A 17,142-nucleotide genomic window follows, 5' to 3' on the forward strand; every position below is an offset into this window, starting at 1 on the left:
GTACTTAGCACCCCTTTGTATTAGATCTAAAAATAGACCCAGCTTAAGGTTCCAGCTTTACTATAAGTACAAGTCAGGGACTTCCCATTGTTCAGTCAGGAGTTCACAACTTTGTCTTCCCCTAAGGCACTGTCTGAGTAGGGTGGAGTAATGTTAGAGTTCCCAATACATTCCTGATCAAGTACCTCCATTGTTTAAATGGGGAATAGCCTTAACCAAATGTTCTAAGGTAGAGTCTGAGCAGTTTTAAGATTCACACCAAGAAGTGTCTGAAGCCAGATTAGAACCCAGGACCACCCGTCTGTCTCTCTCTGTTGTTCTCATGGGGGAGCCAGGAGAGGGAGCTGGTTCAGGGCCAGATCAGGCAGGAGCTCTGTCTCCCGGGGTCCGAGAGGAGAAGGGGCTGAAGCCCCACGAGGCTCGGGGGCCGCCTCTGCTCTTGCCTCAGCAGCTCACTCTGTAAAAATGGAGATTTGAACACCAGACTTCAACCCCCAGAAGTCCTTGTACTTCCCAGAATTCCTTATAATCTCACCTGAGTCCCCACGTGGGCGAGATCACAATTAGTATTTAACAGGCTCTCTGCCTCCCAAGAGCCTCTTCCTCTACTTGGCCACGGCAGCATGTAGTGAGTTGGCTGGGAATGGGCTGATCAGCCATGGCACGAGGCTTATTATTTTGTGTCCTTGATTTCTAATAATCTCTGATAAACCTCATAAAATATGACACTTTTATCAGTAGAGACTAATTTACCTGTTACAACTGTGGCCATTCCCTGGTGGTAGATCCAGGGCCCAGGTGGGAGAGAAGCCGAGGGACCGCCGGTGAGGCCAGAATGCAGCCTGAGGGCCGCCGTGGCCCTGTTTTTGGGCCGAACCGGTGCCTTTAGGCTCTCAAGCACGGCTCTGGGCAGGCACTCAGGCTGCCCGGGGAGGCCAGGACCCCTCCCCAGGTCCCCCCCCAGTGGCCCTAGTGCCTAGGACTGAGTCTGGCTTGGTCCAGCCCAGCCCACCTGTGTCGTCCCCTGGTCTGCACAGGTCCAGCTGGCTGTGATCAAGAGGCTGAACCTGGCCTTGCTCCGGGCCAACCGCTTGGGAGACCCCAACGTGATCCAGGTGGTGTGCGCCACCCAGTGGAACATCTGCCTGCCCCTGCTGCAGCACAACCTGCGCTCGAACCTGCTCAAGCCCCTGCTTGAGGTGGCCGAGATCCTGGAGAAGATGGACAGGTAAGACCTGCCGCTCCCCCTAAGCCTCCCTCTGACCCCCTGGGCCCCCTTGAGCCCCCCACCCCCCAAGCCTCCCCAGCCTCCCTGTGGTTGGGCCTGCACCACCCCCTAAGCCTCCTGGCTTCCCTGTGTTCCCCTGTGGCCCCCCCAAGCCTTCCCAGCCTCCCTGTGGCTGGGCCTGCACCACCCCCTAAGCCTCCTGGCTTCCCTGTGGCCCCCTGTGGCCCCCCCAAGCCTCCCCAGCCTCCCTGTGGTTGGGCCTGCACCACCCCCTAAGCCTCCTGGCTTCCCTGTGGCCCCCTGTGGCCCCCCCCAAGCCTCCCCAGCCTCCCTCTGACCCCCTGGGCCCCCTTGAGCCCCCCACCCCCCAAGCCTTCCCAGCCTCCCTGTGGCTGGGCCTGTACCACCCCCTAAGCCTCCTGGCCTTCCTGTGGCCCCCTGAGCTTCCCCAGCCTCCCCAGCCTCCCTGTGGCCCCCTGTGGCCGGGCCTGCACCTCCCCCTGAGCCTCTCTGGCTCTCTCTTCACTGAGACCTCTGGCTGCCCCTCTGGATCTCAGCCTTGACTTTCTCCATTCTTTGGCCCCCCGAATGCCCCCCACCTCCCTGGTGGTCCCGGCACCCATCCCCCCTCTGTCTGACGGGGTGCTCACACAGTAAGGTCAGAACCGAAGGTGGTCTTGGAGGGGGGCCTCCCCGGAGCCCACAGTCCGTCCTCCAAGAAGGGGTGCGGGTGGCGCCTGACTTGCTAGTAATAACGATAGCAGCCCCCCAAGGCTTGGAAGCCGTTGCCTCATTTCATCCTCAAAGCACCCTGGGAGGGCGACGACACTGTCATCCCCGTTTTGCACTTGAGGAAACTGAGGCAAACCAGGGAGACGTGACCTGTGCAGGGTCACAGGGTTGTCGGCGTCTGAGGCCCCAGAGCAGGCCTCTCGCCCCAGGCTGCCCTCCCAGCAAAGGGGCCTCGTCCTGGAGGGGGGTCCACTGGCCCGGCCCCTGCCCCAGTGGAGGCCCCGGGGAGGGGGGGGCCTCTGGGCTGGGATGGGGGGAAGGGGGGCCGCGGAGGCTGAGGCCCGCCCCGGGTCCCCGCATTGCAGCCTGATGATCACGATGAGATGCCAAATCCACATCGAGATCGCCCACATTGAGGAGGACAGCGACAGGCTGATGGTGGCCATGGGGCACCTGCAGAAGGCCCGGCGCCTCGACTTCCTGGGCGGGTACCAAGACCTCATCAACATGGCCTACAACCGGCTCCGCCTGCGCGCCATGCTCTACCAGGTTCCCAAGCGCATGGAAGACAAAGCCATCATGGCCATCGAGGAGGTGCGGGGCGGGGGACCCCAGGATGGTGGGGCGGGGGACCCCAGGATGGCGGGGCGGGGGACCCCAGGATGGCGGGGCGGGGGACCCCCGGATGGCGGGGCGGGGGACCCCCGGATGGCAGGGCAGGGGACCCCCGGATGGCGGGGCAGGGGACCCCCGGATGGCGGGGCAGGGGACCCCCGGATGGTGGGGCGGGGGACCCCTGGATGGTGGGGCGGGGGACCCCAGGATGGCGGGGCGGGGGACCCCAGGATGGTGGGGCGGGGGACCCCCGGATGGCGGGGCGGGGGACCCCCAGATGGCGGGGCAGGGGACCCCCGGATGGCGGGGCGGGGGACCCCCGGATGGCAGGGCAGGGGACCCCCGGATGGCGGGGCAGGGGACCCCCGGATGGCGGGGCAGGGGACCCCCGGATGGTGGGGCGGGGGACCCCTGGATGGTGGGGCGGGGGACCCCAGGATGGCGGGGCGGGGGACCCCAGGATGGTGGGGCGGGGGACCCCCGGATGGCGGGGCAAGGGATCGACCCCCAGGCGGCGGGGCAGGGGACCCCCAGACAGTGGGGCAGGGGACCCCCGGATGGCGGGGCGGGGGACCCCCGGATGGCAGGGCGGGGGACCCCCGGATGGCGGGGCAGGGGTCCCCCAGACAGTGGGGCGGGGGACCGACCCCCAAGCAGCAGGGTGGGGGACCCCTGGATGGTGGGGCGGGGGACCGACCCCCAGGCAGCGGGTCAGGGGACCCCTAGGTGGCGGGGCAGGGGTCCCCCGGACAGCAGGGCAGGGGACCGACCCCCAGGCAGCGGGTCGGGGGACCCCCAGGCGGCGGGGCAGGGGACCCCCAGGTGGCAGTGTGGGGGCCTCGGCGGCTGCTGTGCTGCTGCCTCGCCTCTCCCCGGGGGCTTGTGGGTCCTTGATGGCGGCCGAGCTGGTGGGCCTCCTCCAGAAGGTGGCGTCTGTTCTGGACTCTGTGGACGACCCAGAAGGAGTCCAGAGGAAGGCAGCCTGCGTGGGAAGAACGTGGCGGCGTGGGTGTGTTTGTGGGAGGGGACGGGGCATGGGGGTGACGTCCAAGGATGGGAAGGACGAGGAGCCGTGAGGAGACTCGGAGGAGAGGCAGCTTGAGTGTGGCGGTGACGGGATGGTGGCTCCCGGGGCTGCCCCCAAGGGGAAGGGGGGCCCCGCCCCCCAGCTTTGAGAAGACCCTGCCCTTCTGGGATGTTGCGGCACGTAGACTTCCTGAGTGACTCCCCTGGCGTGGGGCCACCCGTGTTTTTGTACGTGGAACAAGGGCTGCTTCCCTGGAAAGATGAGACTCTGCAGTCTGGAGAAGCTCGGAGGGCTGAGGGACCGCCGCCGCCGCCAGGCCCAGGATGAGGCTGGGCCTCCCGCCCCAAACCATATCCCCAGCTGCGCCTCCTCCCTCGGGCTGGAGCCCGCCGGGGCCCTCCTCCCCACTTGCTTAGAGCAAGAGCCTGGACCGAATTGTCCCACCGGATCGGATCGCTGCTCCTGGACGACCTTCCCAAAAGGCTGATGGAGAGACGTGCCAGAGCTGGAAGCCAGCAAGCACTGATTATGCACCTGCTGTATTCCAGGCCCTGGGCTAAGGGCCTGAGAGAAAGACAAAGGAGAGATAGTCCCGCCCTCAGGGAGCTACCAGTGTGATGCCCTCAGCGGGACAGACAGACGAGGCGCAGGCTCAAGAGGAAACCCCCTGCAGGAAGAGGCAGCCGGGCTGATCTCAGCAAGTCCCTGAATCTCTGCCTGCCTCTGTTTCCTCCTCTGTAGAAGAAGGGTAGTAATAGCACCCGGCTCCCAAGACCGGGGTGCGGGAAGAAAGAAAGAAGGCGTGTGAATTGGCCCATCTGCTCCTTGCTGTGAGCTCCCTCCTCCCAGCAGACGTTGAGAAGCCAGGCCCTGGGCTCAGCCTAAGCGGCTGCCCCCTGCCCCAGGACTCCGTCCGCTTCAGCTTGGGAATGACGGCCTGGCAGACCGGGCTTTCCCCAGGCCTTCTCCTGAGGCTCACTTCTTCCTTCTTGGTGGTCCAGCCAGCTGATTATTTCAATATGCTTGTCAAGGGTTCTCTTCGTCTTCATCCTCCACCACAGCCTTCGTGTGGAAACCTAAGATCCGGGGCAGCTCTGGGAAGACCCCTGCTCGCAGCCCAAGCATTCCCGAGATCCTTTGCTCAGGTGACGCGTGTCCTTGGCCAAGGGGACCTCATTCTCCTGGCCTGGGCTCTCCTCTGAAGCCATCGAGGGTCGGCCTCCATGATGCATCGATGGAAGCCGCCACATCTATTGGGTTATTTCAGTCTGAGGATCGCCCCTGAGGGAGGAGGATTCCTGGGAGCTTCAACCTCCCCACAAGGTCGCCGTCCTCCCACCTTCAAATACTGAACAGGCGCAGCAGGAAGGTGTGGGGTGACTCTCGGAGCAGAGTCCCCTCTCTTGCTCTCCCACGACCTTCTGTCCCAGCAGACAGCAAGTGCTCTTCACTCCTGTTGGAGAACTTCATACAGTTCAGTTGGAGCTCCGGGGGACTTAGACACCATGCATGGGCAGCCTGACTTTACAAAAAGGGAAACTGCCTCACCAACAATTTCCGGCCAAGGTCTGGCTTGTGTGAAAGGACATTTCTTTGTCTTAATCAAGTGCTTAGAGAGCTCCACCCTTTTAACTCAGTTAGTCAGAAACTTGTGAATCCCTTGATAAGAGTTTACACCCTCAGAGGAGGAGAGGTGGATCCCACAGGCACAGTATTAGGCAAATTGAAAGACTGCTATTGGTTTCTGTGAAGAGGGTAGATAGAGACAGGAAATGACGTGGAAAAAGGAGTGTTAAAAGAGACCAACATGATCTGGATTCCCTTCCTCGGCTGGTTCCGGAGATTCCTTCCTGAGTTTGTGGAGAGACTCTTTCCTTGGATTCTGTGTTGGCTTGCTAGAGACTCCTGAACTTTTACATGGAGATCAGGACTTGAGGAAGCCCCTGCTGGGGGCTGAGCCAGACTTCACCGGAGAAGCACTTAGGGCTGGTAGACTTGTTACGGCTCTGTCCCTTTTCTACATTTTCTGCTTTCACTTTTTTGTAAATAAAAGCTGCTAACAGTCATTTTGACTCGGGCGCTAATATTTTATAAATGGCGACCACTTTTATAACTCTCATATTGAGTCAAAACCTAAATTTAAATCTTACATCAGGAATATTCTCAGATTCATTCCTAGAAAAGATGGTGGTGTGGACAGCTACACCATAAGCAACAGACTCATAAGGAGTGACACTTAGCCACTAGCTGCAGAAAATGTCCTGCAGAAGTTCCTGTATCTTGGAGGCACAAGTGGAAGCATTTGCCAAGTTGACGTCATCAGAGATCTAGTTTGGCCTCTGTAAGGGGGTCAGGGGGCCACAGAAAAGGTCAGTGTTCAACTCTTCCAAATGGGCAAAGAGGACAGAAACATAGAAGCCAATAATACTTTGATAGAGGGAGTGAGGCTCTAGGCTGACCTGGAGACTGCAAGAGAGGGTGTGCTTTGCATATTGTCAGGCAGGGGAGAATAAGTTGGAGCCAGACCTCCTCTTCCCACTGAAGTCCCTCTCATACTTGTGCTTGAACTCAGAACAAAATGACTGACCCTGTGGTTGTCCTTCTCAACCAAGTGAGCATCCTCAACTGTGAAGATGCCCAACTGTGAAGACACTATCTTCAATAGCAAATCAAAACTCCCAGTCTGCAGTCCAAGAACCACATGTTTCTCTTGGCTTGGCTCTAAGCTTTTGTCTAAGCCAGAAGGAATAACCATGGCAAGGGCTCACTGAGGGTCCCACTGAGGCTAGCGATGGTTCCCACACCTTTGGTGTCGTGATATTGAGAATCGTTGAAGTAGGCCAGTCCTGGGACCGCCATCTTGGAATCGGTCTCCACAGAGGAAGCTTCAGGAATTTCCTTCATTGTGGTCAGACCCATAGAGATGAGCTCTTCTGGATCAAAACTCTGTACTCCTCTCAGGCCTGGGAACCCCACCAATCAACAGTCAGTACTCATGGCCAATGCACGACTTCATCTGATCTGGGATCAAGCAGGCACTTGGCACCAACTACTGGTAGTGGCGTTCAGTGCAACTCACTCTATCCAGTGCTCTGTGACAGTTGAGGTTTGGCGTAGTCCTGTTTCCTTGGTCATTAGCAAGGATTTCTGCCCTCTTGTATTGGAAGACTCCCACACAGGAATCTGTGTTGCCAAGATCAGTGCCGACTGAAGGTCCCCCTAGCGGGGTTGCTGGGGGTATTGGGCTTGTTGGTGATTGGTGAGGAGCCACAAGGGCTGTTGTAGCACTGTGTGAGACCTGGCTGGGCTAGAAGATCCCTTTCCTCTCTTGCTCTATCCCATACTTCTCCTCCTGTGCCCCAGGGTCTAGCACAGAGATAGAGATGTTCTTGGTTTAAGCACTGGGGGTGACGTGGCTCACTGAGCAGGGTCCCCGGCCACTCACTCTCGGGCTACTTCATGTCCCGGCAGACGGCGAGGCCCCTTTGGAGAACTTCATCTAGTTCAGCCAGAGCTCCAGGGGACCAGAAGGAGCAAAGAAAGCCGAGCCAGTGTTACAGGCTCCAGATTGAAAGCATGGGTCAGCATAGTAGAGTGTTAGCCTACCTGGGGCTTACGAGCACAGTTGTTTCTGAAATCAAGCCACAGCTGCTCCCTCTGCCAAAGGGCTGTTTGCTTACTGACTGCACAGATCTTTTTGGAATACGAGAAAAGTCACAGCAAGATGCTTCATGCCACGCTCCCAGATGCCTTGCAGGAGCTCCTTTTGTCCAAGCGCGTTTGCTCCTCAGGCCCATGACCAGTGGCTTCTGTGCCCCAGGAGGTGTGAGCAGGGCCTGGTCCTCCCTCTTCCTCTCTCTGTGCCTGCCCTCTGCATCAGTGCCATCCAGGTGTCCCAACTCCTGGAAGCACGAAGCTGGGAGACCTCCAAAGCAATTTCTTTTCTAGGAACTATGGAAGGTGCAGCTCTGAATGCGAGGTGGCACGTGGCTAGAAAGACTCTGGGTCATAGATGGGAACACTAGGACTCAGGCGCTCTCTCATTCTACGGGTGAAGCAGGCAGGCCTGGAGAGGTCCCGAGGACTTGGCCCTGGCCCTACAGCCTGGGAGGAGAGAGGGGGGCAAGGCTAGATGCCATGTCCCGACCGCCTGGCCCAGGACCCATCATGCCCGTCCCTGTGTTCTGTAGCTCCTCCGGCTCCTTATCCTCTCCAGGAAGGAGGGCAGGAGCCATCAGCCTCCATTGCCATCCCCAAGGGTCACCTCTCACTTATCACAGGCCAAAAGAACAAGACCCAAAGACAGCATAAGGAAGAAACGGGCTCTGCTGGTGAACGTGGGCCTCGCCTTGGCGCCGGACGCCTTTCAGATTGTTCTGGACGGGGAGAATGAGAACAAAGGTAAAGGGCTGGGCCCGTCCTGTGGGGGGCAGCTGCGCCGCTCCAGCTCGGTGTTGGCTGCCCGAGGCAGCTCCTAATGGCTCTTATGAAGAAGGACACGCAGGGCGGCATCCCGAGGGCAGAGTCGAGCCAAGAAAGGTTCCTGTTTAGATCATTGCCGTAGTTTGCCAGACCAGGAGCAGCCGGGCTGGAAAGCGGCCCAGCTGGGGTTAAGCGCCCTCCCCACCGGCCCCATTGCTGGACTCCCAGCGCCGTCTTTGGCCTTGGTCAGGGGACAACCTGAGCGCTCTGGGCCAAGGAGTCGGCCCTGCATTGGCCGGAGAGGGCCGCGCGCCGACAGCCGAGTCTCTGCTCCCTCCAGCCAGAGCTTGCAGGGAGCTCCGGGAGAGGCTCGGAGGACGTGCCAGAGACGGGCAGAATCCCACCAAAAGCAGTGGAGAAACCGAGGCAGCCACTTTCTTCTCTATCGCGTCTCCACCTGCCCCATTCGCAGTGGCTTCTGCCAAGGCCGAGCCCTGCAGAAAAGGGACTGGGTCCAGTGTAAGGGCTTTGGGGTCTCCCCTTGCAGAAATGCCTCCTCGCCGGTCCCCGAGTTCTGTGGACGGCGGCGGTCCAGGGAGCTCGGGGGAACTGGGCCCGGCTGACTAGCCCGGGGCTCGGGCTCCCCGGAACACCAGGAAGTGGCGGGTGCCGGCGGCGTCCGTGCCAAGGCCCAGGCCGGCCAGCAGGTGGGGGGCTTCCCGGGGGGGCTCTGCCCTCCTTGCCCAGAGGGTTCAGGGACGCAGAGCCCTGCGCAGACGGGCTGTCCGGGGGCTGCCCGAGAAGGGGAGTTGGCCACGGCCCGGGCAGCCTCTCAGGGCCCTGCGGTTCTGTGCAGTATCGATGGGCAAGAGCAGAAGGCACATCAGCTTCCTCTGTGCCAAGGCCCGCCATCACACCATGAGCGTGGACAAGGCCGAGGGCCACCTGAAGCGCCTCAATCGGGACAACCACGAGGAGCGGTGAGCCCCGGCCCGCGGGGGGAGGGCGTCCCTCCCCCCTCGGAGCCCTCCGGGCCGGACCCCTTCCGTGAGGAAGCGGAGCGGGCTGCCAGGCTTAGGGGGCGAGGAGGGGGCAGCGGCACGAGGCGTTCCCCGGGGAGGGCCCGGCACCTAAGGGCCCGTCTCTCCTCTCCCCCGCCCGGGGCCAGGATCTACATTTGGGCCGATTTGGCCAAAGTGTCCCGGAAGCAGGGCGTGTGGGACGTGTGCCGGACGGCCTGCAGGTTCTGCCTCCTGTACGACGCCATGTCCAAGAAGATGGCCAAGGTCAAGAAAAGTGAGCCCTCCCCCGCCCCGCGCCCATCCCCAGGGCCCCCCTGGCTCAGAGGCTAGAGTGGAGGAGGCGGGGCCGGGCGGCCCTTCGTTACGCCCGGGGAGGGCGGGCAGCTCATGAGCTCATTCAGGTCCTGAGTGCGGGGGCTGGATCGGAACACAGGTCTTCCCGAGTCCCCGGCCCTGCCCTGCAGTGACCGAAAGGAAACCATAACAGCGCATGGAGGGGGCCCCGAGTGCTGGGCAGTGCAGCCCTGTGGGAGGGGCGCCAGAGAGGGGCCCGGGGAAGGGTCCTAGAAGGGCCCCGGGGGAGGGTGCGAGAAGGGCCCCGGGGGAGGGTGCGAGAAGGGCCCCGGGGGAGGGTCCTAGAAGGGCCCCGGGGGAGGGTGCGAGAAGGACCCCGGGGGAGGGTCCTAGAAGGGCCCCAGAGAAGGGTCCTAGAAGGGCCCCGGGGGAGGGTGCGAGAAGGACCCCGGGGGAGGGTCCTAGAAGGGCCCCAGAGAAGGGTCCTAGAAGGGCCCCGGGGGAGGGTCCTAGAAGGGCCCCAGAGAAGGGTCCTAGAAGGGCCCCGGGGGAGGGTGCGAGAAGGGCCCCGGGGGAGGGTCCTAGAAGGGCCCCAGAGAAGGGTGCGAGAAGGACCCCGGGGGAGGGTCCTAGAAGGGCCCCAGAGAAGGGTCCTAGAAGGGCCCCGGGGGAGGGTCCTAGAAGGGCCCCAGAGGAGGGTCCTAGAAGGGCCCCAGAGAAGGGCCCTAGAAGGGCCCCGGGGGAGGGTGCGAGAAGGGCCCCGGGGGAGGGTCCTAGAAGGGCCCCAGAGAAGGGTCCTAGAAGGGCCCCAGAGAAGGGCCCTAGAAGGGCCCCGGGGGAGGGTGCGAGAAGGGCCCCGGGGGAGGGTCCCAGGGCAGCGAAGCTGGTTCTTCTCTCCCCCTTGGCTGAGGAGGATGCCAGCAGCCCCGTGGGCTCTGTGCTCTGTCTAGGCCCCGTCGGGAAGAAGAAGCGCCTCTGGGGGGCGCTGGAGATCAACCTAGACACCCTGGGCCCGGAAACGGGCCAAAAGCAAATGTCAGTGGACGTCCTGCGCACATTCGCTGAGGTTGGCTTCATCAATGCCGAGGTCAGTGCGCCGAGGCCCCCGGGCTGCCCAGGGGGTCCTCTAGGCTCGGGGGGAGGATGGCAGGAGGGGGGAGCCCCGCTTGGGAGTTGTGGCTTCCCCTGAGCCTTGCAGCCTCCCCGTCACCCTCGCGGGCCCTCACACCCAGCCTCGGCGCCTGCTCTGGCTCTGGCTCACTTTCTCTCAAGCGCACCCCCACAGACAGTGGTCTCCCCGGGCTGCTGGACCCCGAGGGGCAGCCCAGGCCGCTCCGGGAGGGAGGCTGTGACCCCGGGCCCCCCGCTCCCGAGTTCGAGCTCCCCTCCTGACCCAGCCTCCCTGCGTGCGTCCAGGCCATCATCCACTTCCTGCGGTCAGAGGGCATCGAGCTCAATAACCGGCCCGTCCCCCCCGAAGTCACAGTCCCGCACCACCCTGGCAATGTGGTGCCCCCCGAGGAGGACGCCGAGTGGCTCACCTACAGGTCCTGCCCCCTCCCCCCTCGATGGCCCAGATGGTCAGCAGCCAGGGCACACAGCCTCAGGTCATAGCGGGAGCCAGGGAGACTGTGCCAGGGGGTCCCCCTCCCTCTCTGCAGCCCCCACATCACAGCGGTGGGAATTGGACCAGGAACGCCCCCGTTAATGCACGGAGGCTGTGAAGAATCTTGGGTGCTTGTCATTGCAAGTGAGAGGGCTGGAAGGGCCCCTGGGCCTCTGGCCCAGCCTCCTCCTCCCCCTTTGTTTCTGGAGGCCCACAGGGGGTGCAGGGATCTTCCAGGAGGGGGAGAACGAAGCTCCCCCAGGGCCCGAGTTTCCTGGGCAGCCTGAAACAGATCCTAACAGACTGGATGAGCGAGGTCCCAGGACAGGGAGGGGGGTCCTCACTTCCCTGTTCTTGGAAGCTGGGCCCCTCTTGAGGAAGCCCAAGGGCCCCTGAGCTTTGTCAGCAGCCACATCCCACTGCTCCTTGTAGGCCACGGAGACTCTCGGGCTTTTCCATAATAATCTCCTCCCTTTACTGTGGAGTTGATTCTTGAACCCACAAGCGGGACTTTACATTTATTAGACCGGCCGAATTCTCTGACACAGCCTGATCTTTTGGGATCTCAGCAGGCAGCCACAGTGGGGGAGCCATTCTTCCCTTGGTGCTGTCTGCAAATCTGATGACCGGCCAGGCCAGCCTCTGTCCAGATCACTGATCCCAATAGAAAACAGAGGCCAGACTCCACTAGAGACCAGCCGTCCTTTCCCAACCTCCCGTTTCCCCTCATCTTTCCCATGATTCCCATCACCAGTGGTGGCTCTTTGGAGACTGAGAAGGTTGTCCAAATAGGTCAGGTGACTTGAATTAATTGAGGCCCCCTGGACGGCTCCGTCACTCCTTAATTATCTTGGGGATCAAAACGATGTCCGCTCTGACTGGCAGCCCCATGGAGGCTCCCACCTTCCCCTCATCAGCTCTCTGAGCTCCAGGCCATCCCCGAACTTTTGTGTAGACATGCCTGCCCTCCCCGGCCCTGCCTCCTTCACCCAGCTGGTGGAAATGCTCCCAGGGCTTGGATAAGATGGAAGTCCGCTCCTTCCTTCTGTTATGGTGCAAGACCGCTAGCCTGGCCATCTCGTGCCTTAAGTTATTGGAGGATGCCAGGGCTGTGCCATAGGTCCCACCATACCTTTAGGCCTGCCAGACCTTCCCATCCTTCCTCCATCTGACTCCATTTGGTAGGTTGTCTCCTCCAGGGAGAACATGAGCTCCTTGACAGTGGGACTGTCTCCCTTGGCCTCAGGACAGCTTGGCTCAGTGCTCTTCCTCCCTCCTCTTCCTCCTCCCTCCCTCCCTCCCTCCCTTCCTTCCTTCCTTCCTTCCTTCCTTCCTTCCTTCCTTCCTTCCTTCCTTCCTTCCTTCCTTCCTTCCTTCCTTCCTTCCTTCCTTCCTTCCCTCCCTCCCTCCCTCCCTCCCTCCCTCCCTCCCTCCCTCCCTCCTTCCCTCCCTCCCTCCCTCCCTCCTTCCTTCCTTCCTTCCTTCCTTCCTTCCTTCCTTCCTTCCTTCCTTCCTTCCTTCCTTCCTTCCTTCCTTCCTTCCTTCCTTCCTTCCTTCCTTCCTTCTTTCCTTCCTTCTTTCCTTCCTTCCTTCCTTCCTCCCTCCCTCCCTCCCTCCCTCCCTCCCTCCCTCCCTTCCTTCCTCCCTCCCTCCCTTCCTTCCTTCCTTCTCTCCTCCCTCCCTCCCTCCCTCCCTCCCTCCCTCCCTCCCTCCCTCCCTCCCTCCCTCCCATGTTCTTGCACCATCTCCAGCAGCTGACACAATGTTCACACCAGTGATGTCCAATGTAACCAGGGCTCAGAATCATTAACTTAGAGCTTGAAGGGGCCTTATCGGAGGCCCAGTGAGGGCAAGCCTGTGGCCCGAGTCACAGAGCCGGTAAATGGCAGTCAGAATTGGCCCTGTGCCTCCTGGAGGTGTTTTCGGTCTTGCCTGAGCTCGGGCGCCGGGTTGGCCGTCCGTGTGAGGGCCTGAGCTCGGGCGCCGGGTTGGCCGTCCGTGTGAGGGCCTGAGCTCGGGCGCCGGGTTGGCCGTCCGTGTGAGGGCCTGAGCTCGGGCGCCGTCCTCCCGTCCCCCACGTCAAGGCTGTCACCGAGCCCTCGGGCGAAGGCGCTTCAGGGCCACGGGAGCGGGCAGGGCGGAGGGCGGCCGCCCCGGACGCTCTCCTTGACGTCCCTGACCTGGACCGCCCTGTGGGTCTCCCGGGGGGGGCGGCCCTCAGGGTCCCGGCCCCCCCTTGCTGTTCCAGCTCCTGGATCATGAACTTGTCTCAGTACGCCATGAAGAACTGGCTGCGCTCCGCCGAGATCGGGCAGGAGATCAACGAGGCGTGGCTGGTGCACAACACGGTCGTCTACGTCCTCAACCACAACCACCACCTGATCCTGGCCGGCCGCCAGAAGGAGCTGGTGGAGCTGCTGCAGGGCCTGCTGAGCATCATGAAGGTCACGGGCCACAACGGGTGAGGCAGCCCGGCCTCCCGGAGGGGGTGGCGGGCCCCGGGCCTTGGCCCTCCCTGGCCGCCTGGCAGCCGTCTCGGGGCCCTGGGCCAAGAAGCCCGTCTCCTCTTGGGGCGCCCCCGCCTCCCCTGGGCTTTCCAGAGAGCCAGCCTGGCCCCGCCGGGACTCAGGAGGCCCCTCCGGATGCCTCTTCCAGGGACACCATCACGCTGGTGCTGCTGTGCAACGCCCTGGCCCGGGGGCTCATTCTGGGGCTCATCCCCTCCCAAACGTCGGAGAAGGGCCGCAGGTTTCTGAAGTCGAACCAGCTGCACTTGTCCCCAGTGGAGGGTTTTGTGGCTTCTGATGTCAGATTGGCCATTGAGGTAGGAAGCCGGCAGGGAAACGGGGAGGCTGGGGAGGAGGCGGAGGGGCTGGTCCGAAGGGCCTTCCTAGCTGGGCCGGACCTCAGGAGCTGGTGGGCCTCGGGCCCCTTATTCCTTTGGGGGAATCCCCTCCGGCCTGCCCCCTGTGGCCACCTCGGCCTCTGAGAGCGGCAGCCGTGTCCTCGGGACCTTGCTCGGGTCGCCCCCTCCACTGCCTCTCTCCAAGGCTGCCCGCTCTGAGGGTCTCCCTTCGTTGCCTTCACTTCCTTTGGCCCAGGGGTGCTCAGACCCCCAAAGGGCTCCTTTCCCCGATTCTTGGCCCCTGAGGCAGCTCCTCGCCTGAGGAGTCGGGCTCCGGGGTCGACCCGTCCCACAGCAGGCACACACGGCCTCCCCCGAGGCTCCCAGGGGGCTGGGGGCCAGGGGCTGGGCCACCTGTCCTTCTGCAGGCCACCTCTGACCCACAGCAATGCGTGTTCTGATTGATTCGCGTGCAGAGTGCCGGCAAGTAGATGCCCGAATAGTTTCCATGCACTGGATCCCAGGCACAAGAGTGGGAAGGGCTGGCCGTGGGGGTCAGGTGACTTGTCCAGGGTCACCCCGCTGGGAAGTGTCCTAGGCCAGATTGGCCCTTTCTTTCTCTTGTCTTCTTGTCATACCAACATTTAGGGTCTAATTGAAACATGGTGGGGGAAACGGGCACCTTTGCTTGAGCCCTGACCTTCGTGGACAGGCTTCTAGCTTGTGCCTGCTCTTGGTTTCGTCCCTTATCACTTTAAGAAAGCTCCATTTCTTCCTACTCTGGTGGACTTAATGGGAGTAAGTATTGTATTTTGTCGAAAGCCTTTTGTGTCGCTTTTGTTACTGCTCTGGCCAGTATTGAGGCAGCCGTGCATTCCTGGTAGAAATCCCACTTGGTGATCGTGTTTGCTCTTTGGGATTTGTTGCTTGTCTCGTGCTAGTTTTTCCTTTAAGAAGTGCGTGTCGGTGTTCCCTGGGGATCTGTGCATGGCTCTCTCTCCCTCTGTTTTCACTCTCCTTTGCTCTGCATTTGGGTCGGAAAGGGATCCGGGGAACTGCGTCTCCGCTTGTTTTTCGAGTGATCTTTCCGTATTTGCTAGAACCCTGGAGATTCAGCGGGGGGGGGGGGGGGGCGTTCATTGATGGCTTATTCAATGTACTTTTCTAAGATAGAATTGGTAAAGCATCCTGTATCCTCCCCCATCGATCAGGGCCGTTTATTTAGGTAGACATTCATCCATTTCACTTCGGTTAGCTCGGTTGGCATATGCAAACTCCTGATAATGACTTGGATTTCCTCTTCATTGATGGCCAAGTCACCTTTTTCATTTTTTACCTCAGTGATTTGTTTTGCTTCTTTCAGTTTAAACATCAAATGAACCAGATGCTGATTTATTAAACCAACGTTTCATTTTCTTTATGAGTTTCGTGGTTTTCCCACTTTTCACTTTGTTCATCACACTTTGGATTTTTAAGATTTGCATTTGGGGGATTTTTAATTTATATTCTTTTCCCGGGTTTCTTTCGCCGCCCAATTCATCGGTCTCTTTCTTTGCCTCATGCATGTCCGCATTCCGAGATACAGATTTCCCCCCTGAGTACCGCTTGGTCTGTATCGCAGAAGTTTGTATGTGTTGTGTCATGGTTGTCATTCTCTTTCATGAAATTATGGATTACTTCTGTGATGTTCTTTGACCCGCTTATTCTTCAGAATTAGATTATTTGGCTTCCAATTAATTTTTCATCTGAATTTTCATGGTCTTTTAGTCAATGTAACTTTATTGTATTATAATCGGAAAGGGATTCACTTAGTACTTCTGCTCTTCTGCATTTGTTTCTGAGGTTTTTTGCCCTAATACAGGGTCCATATTTGTATAGGTGCTCTGCCTTGCTGAGGGGAAAAAAGTATATTGCTTTCTATTCCCATTCCGTTTTCTCCAGAGGGCTATCATACTTAACTCATCTAAAATTCTATTGACTTCTTTAACTTCTTTCCTGTTAAATTTTTGGTCAGATTTGTCTAGTTCCGAGAGGGAAAAGTTAAGGCTCCATTCGAGTCTCCTTTCCCTAGTTTCCTGCTCTCAGTCCTTTCATTTCTACTTTAAACATTGGGTGCTACGCCATCTGGTGCACACGTCTAGTATTCCTCTTACTTTGTTGTCTATGGTACCTTTTAGGAAGATATCATTTCCCTGCTAATCTCTTTAAATAAGACCCAATTTTAAAGCTTTTGCTTTATCTGCGTGAAATCCTGACTTCTGCCTCTGCTTTTTAAGAATTGTAACCGAAGCATAATAGGTTTTGTTCTGGCCCCTTCCCTTTACTCTGCGCGGGCCGTTCTGCTTCCGCTGGGTTTCTTGTAAATGACACATCGAGACACTCTGCCATTGACTTCCTTCCATTTTATGACTAAGTTAGTTCCATTCACATTCACAGTTGTGATTCCTGTGCATTTCCCTCTATCCTGTCCTCCCCCTACTGTCCCCCTTTAAGAGTCAGTTGTGATTCTAATATAATGTCAGAAAGGGGGGGGGCAATGGGAAGCCAAGCTGAAGGAGAGATCAGCTGAAGAGCAGTGGAGGAGGGGCAGAGAGAGAGAAGCTCCAACTGTCAACAGTCTTCCAGCCTGGGAGGTGGAGGAGGACAAGGAGATTTTCCTGGAAGCTGAGAAAGAGCCCATAGGTAGGGGACCTGTCATTCCTTCTAGGACCCCAAAATACCTCCCCTAAGACTCTTCAAGAACAGCTAACAGAATTCTCAAGGGGGTTTTGGATTTGAACTCACGCTGGCCAGAGCCATCCAGATCTCTCCCTGAGCCGTTCCTAGACTCCTGAATGTACAAAAGCTAGGTAGCTGAGGACTAGGGATCAGCCAGCAGCTGGCCAGAGGAGCCTTGAACCCTGAGAACTTAAGGGGGGCAGCCTGCCAGAGAGGACCAGTGTTAGCATGTCCTAGTCCCCGTTCTCCTTGCCGGACAGCCCTGCCTCTCTTTCCTTGTGTGAACCCAAATAAATTGTTTACTACTTTAGAATTCGGTCTGGTTGATTTCTGATGCTAGGAAAGGGTTCAGAAGATTTGGAGAGAATCCCATCTCTCCCCAAAAGGAGAAGGTTAGCTCAGGATCCCAGGGATCCAAACTGCCTAACCCAAGGCACGACAGCTCTCTTTGATAGTGGGTGACCCCAGGTCTCTGAAGGGAAGTGACAGGAGGTGTCCCTAAGGAGACCAGAGGCAGAAGAATCCATCCTGCCTCTCTACAATAGCTCTGGGACCAAAGGGCAGGCAGTGGGTCATCTTACCAAACCTAATCTCTCTAGTACTTGTCCTCCATCTTCCAGAACTATTCTCTGA

The 17,142-nt window shown here is 59.5% G+C and overlaps 1 protein-coding gene across 1 annotated transcript in view; it reads left to right on the plus strand.

Annotated features, from left to right (window-relative positions):
- The window catches only part of CFAP46 (cilia and flagella associated protein 46), a 148,665-nt gene that overhangs the window by 5,989 nt on the left and 125,534 nt on the right, over positions 1–17,142 (plus strand). Inside the window, exons 6-14 of the mRNA XM_056794816.1 lie at positions 1,038–1,228; positions 2,326–2,554; positions 7,883–8,003; positions 8,881–9,004; positions 9,193–9,320; positions 10,291–10,427; positions 10,757–10,887; positions 13,195–13,407; positions 13,602–13,770. Coding sequence (XP_056650794.1) covers positions 1,038–1,228; positions 2,326–2,554; positions 7,883–8,003; positions 8,881–9,004; positions 9,193–9,320; positions 10,291–10,427; positions 10,757–10,887; positions 13,195–13,407; positions 13,602–13,770 — 1,443 coding nt within the window. The remainder of the gene's footprint in view (positions 1–1,037; positions 1,229–2,325; positions 2,555–7,882; positions 8,004–8,880; positions 9,005–9,192; positions 9,321–10,290; positions 10,428–10,756; positions 10,888–13,194; positions 13,408–13,601; positions 13,771–17,142) is intronic.

Source organism: Monodelphis domestica, chromosome 1, assembly GCF_027887165.1.
Source record: "Monodelphis domestica isolate mMonDom1 chromosome 1, mMonDom1.pri, whole genome shotgun sequence".
Lineage (NCBI taxonomy): Eukaryota > Metazoa > Chordata > Mammalia > Didelphimorphia > Didelphidae > Monodelphis > Monodelphis domestica.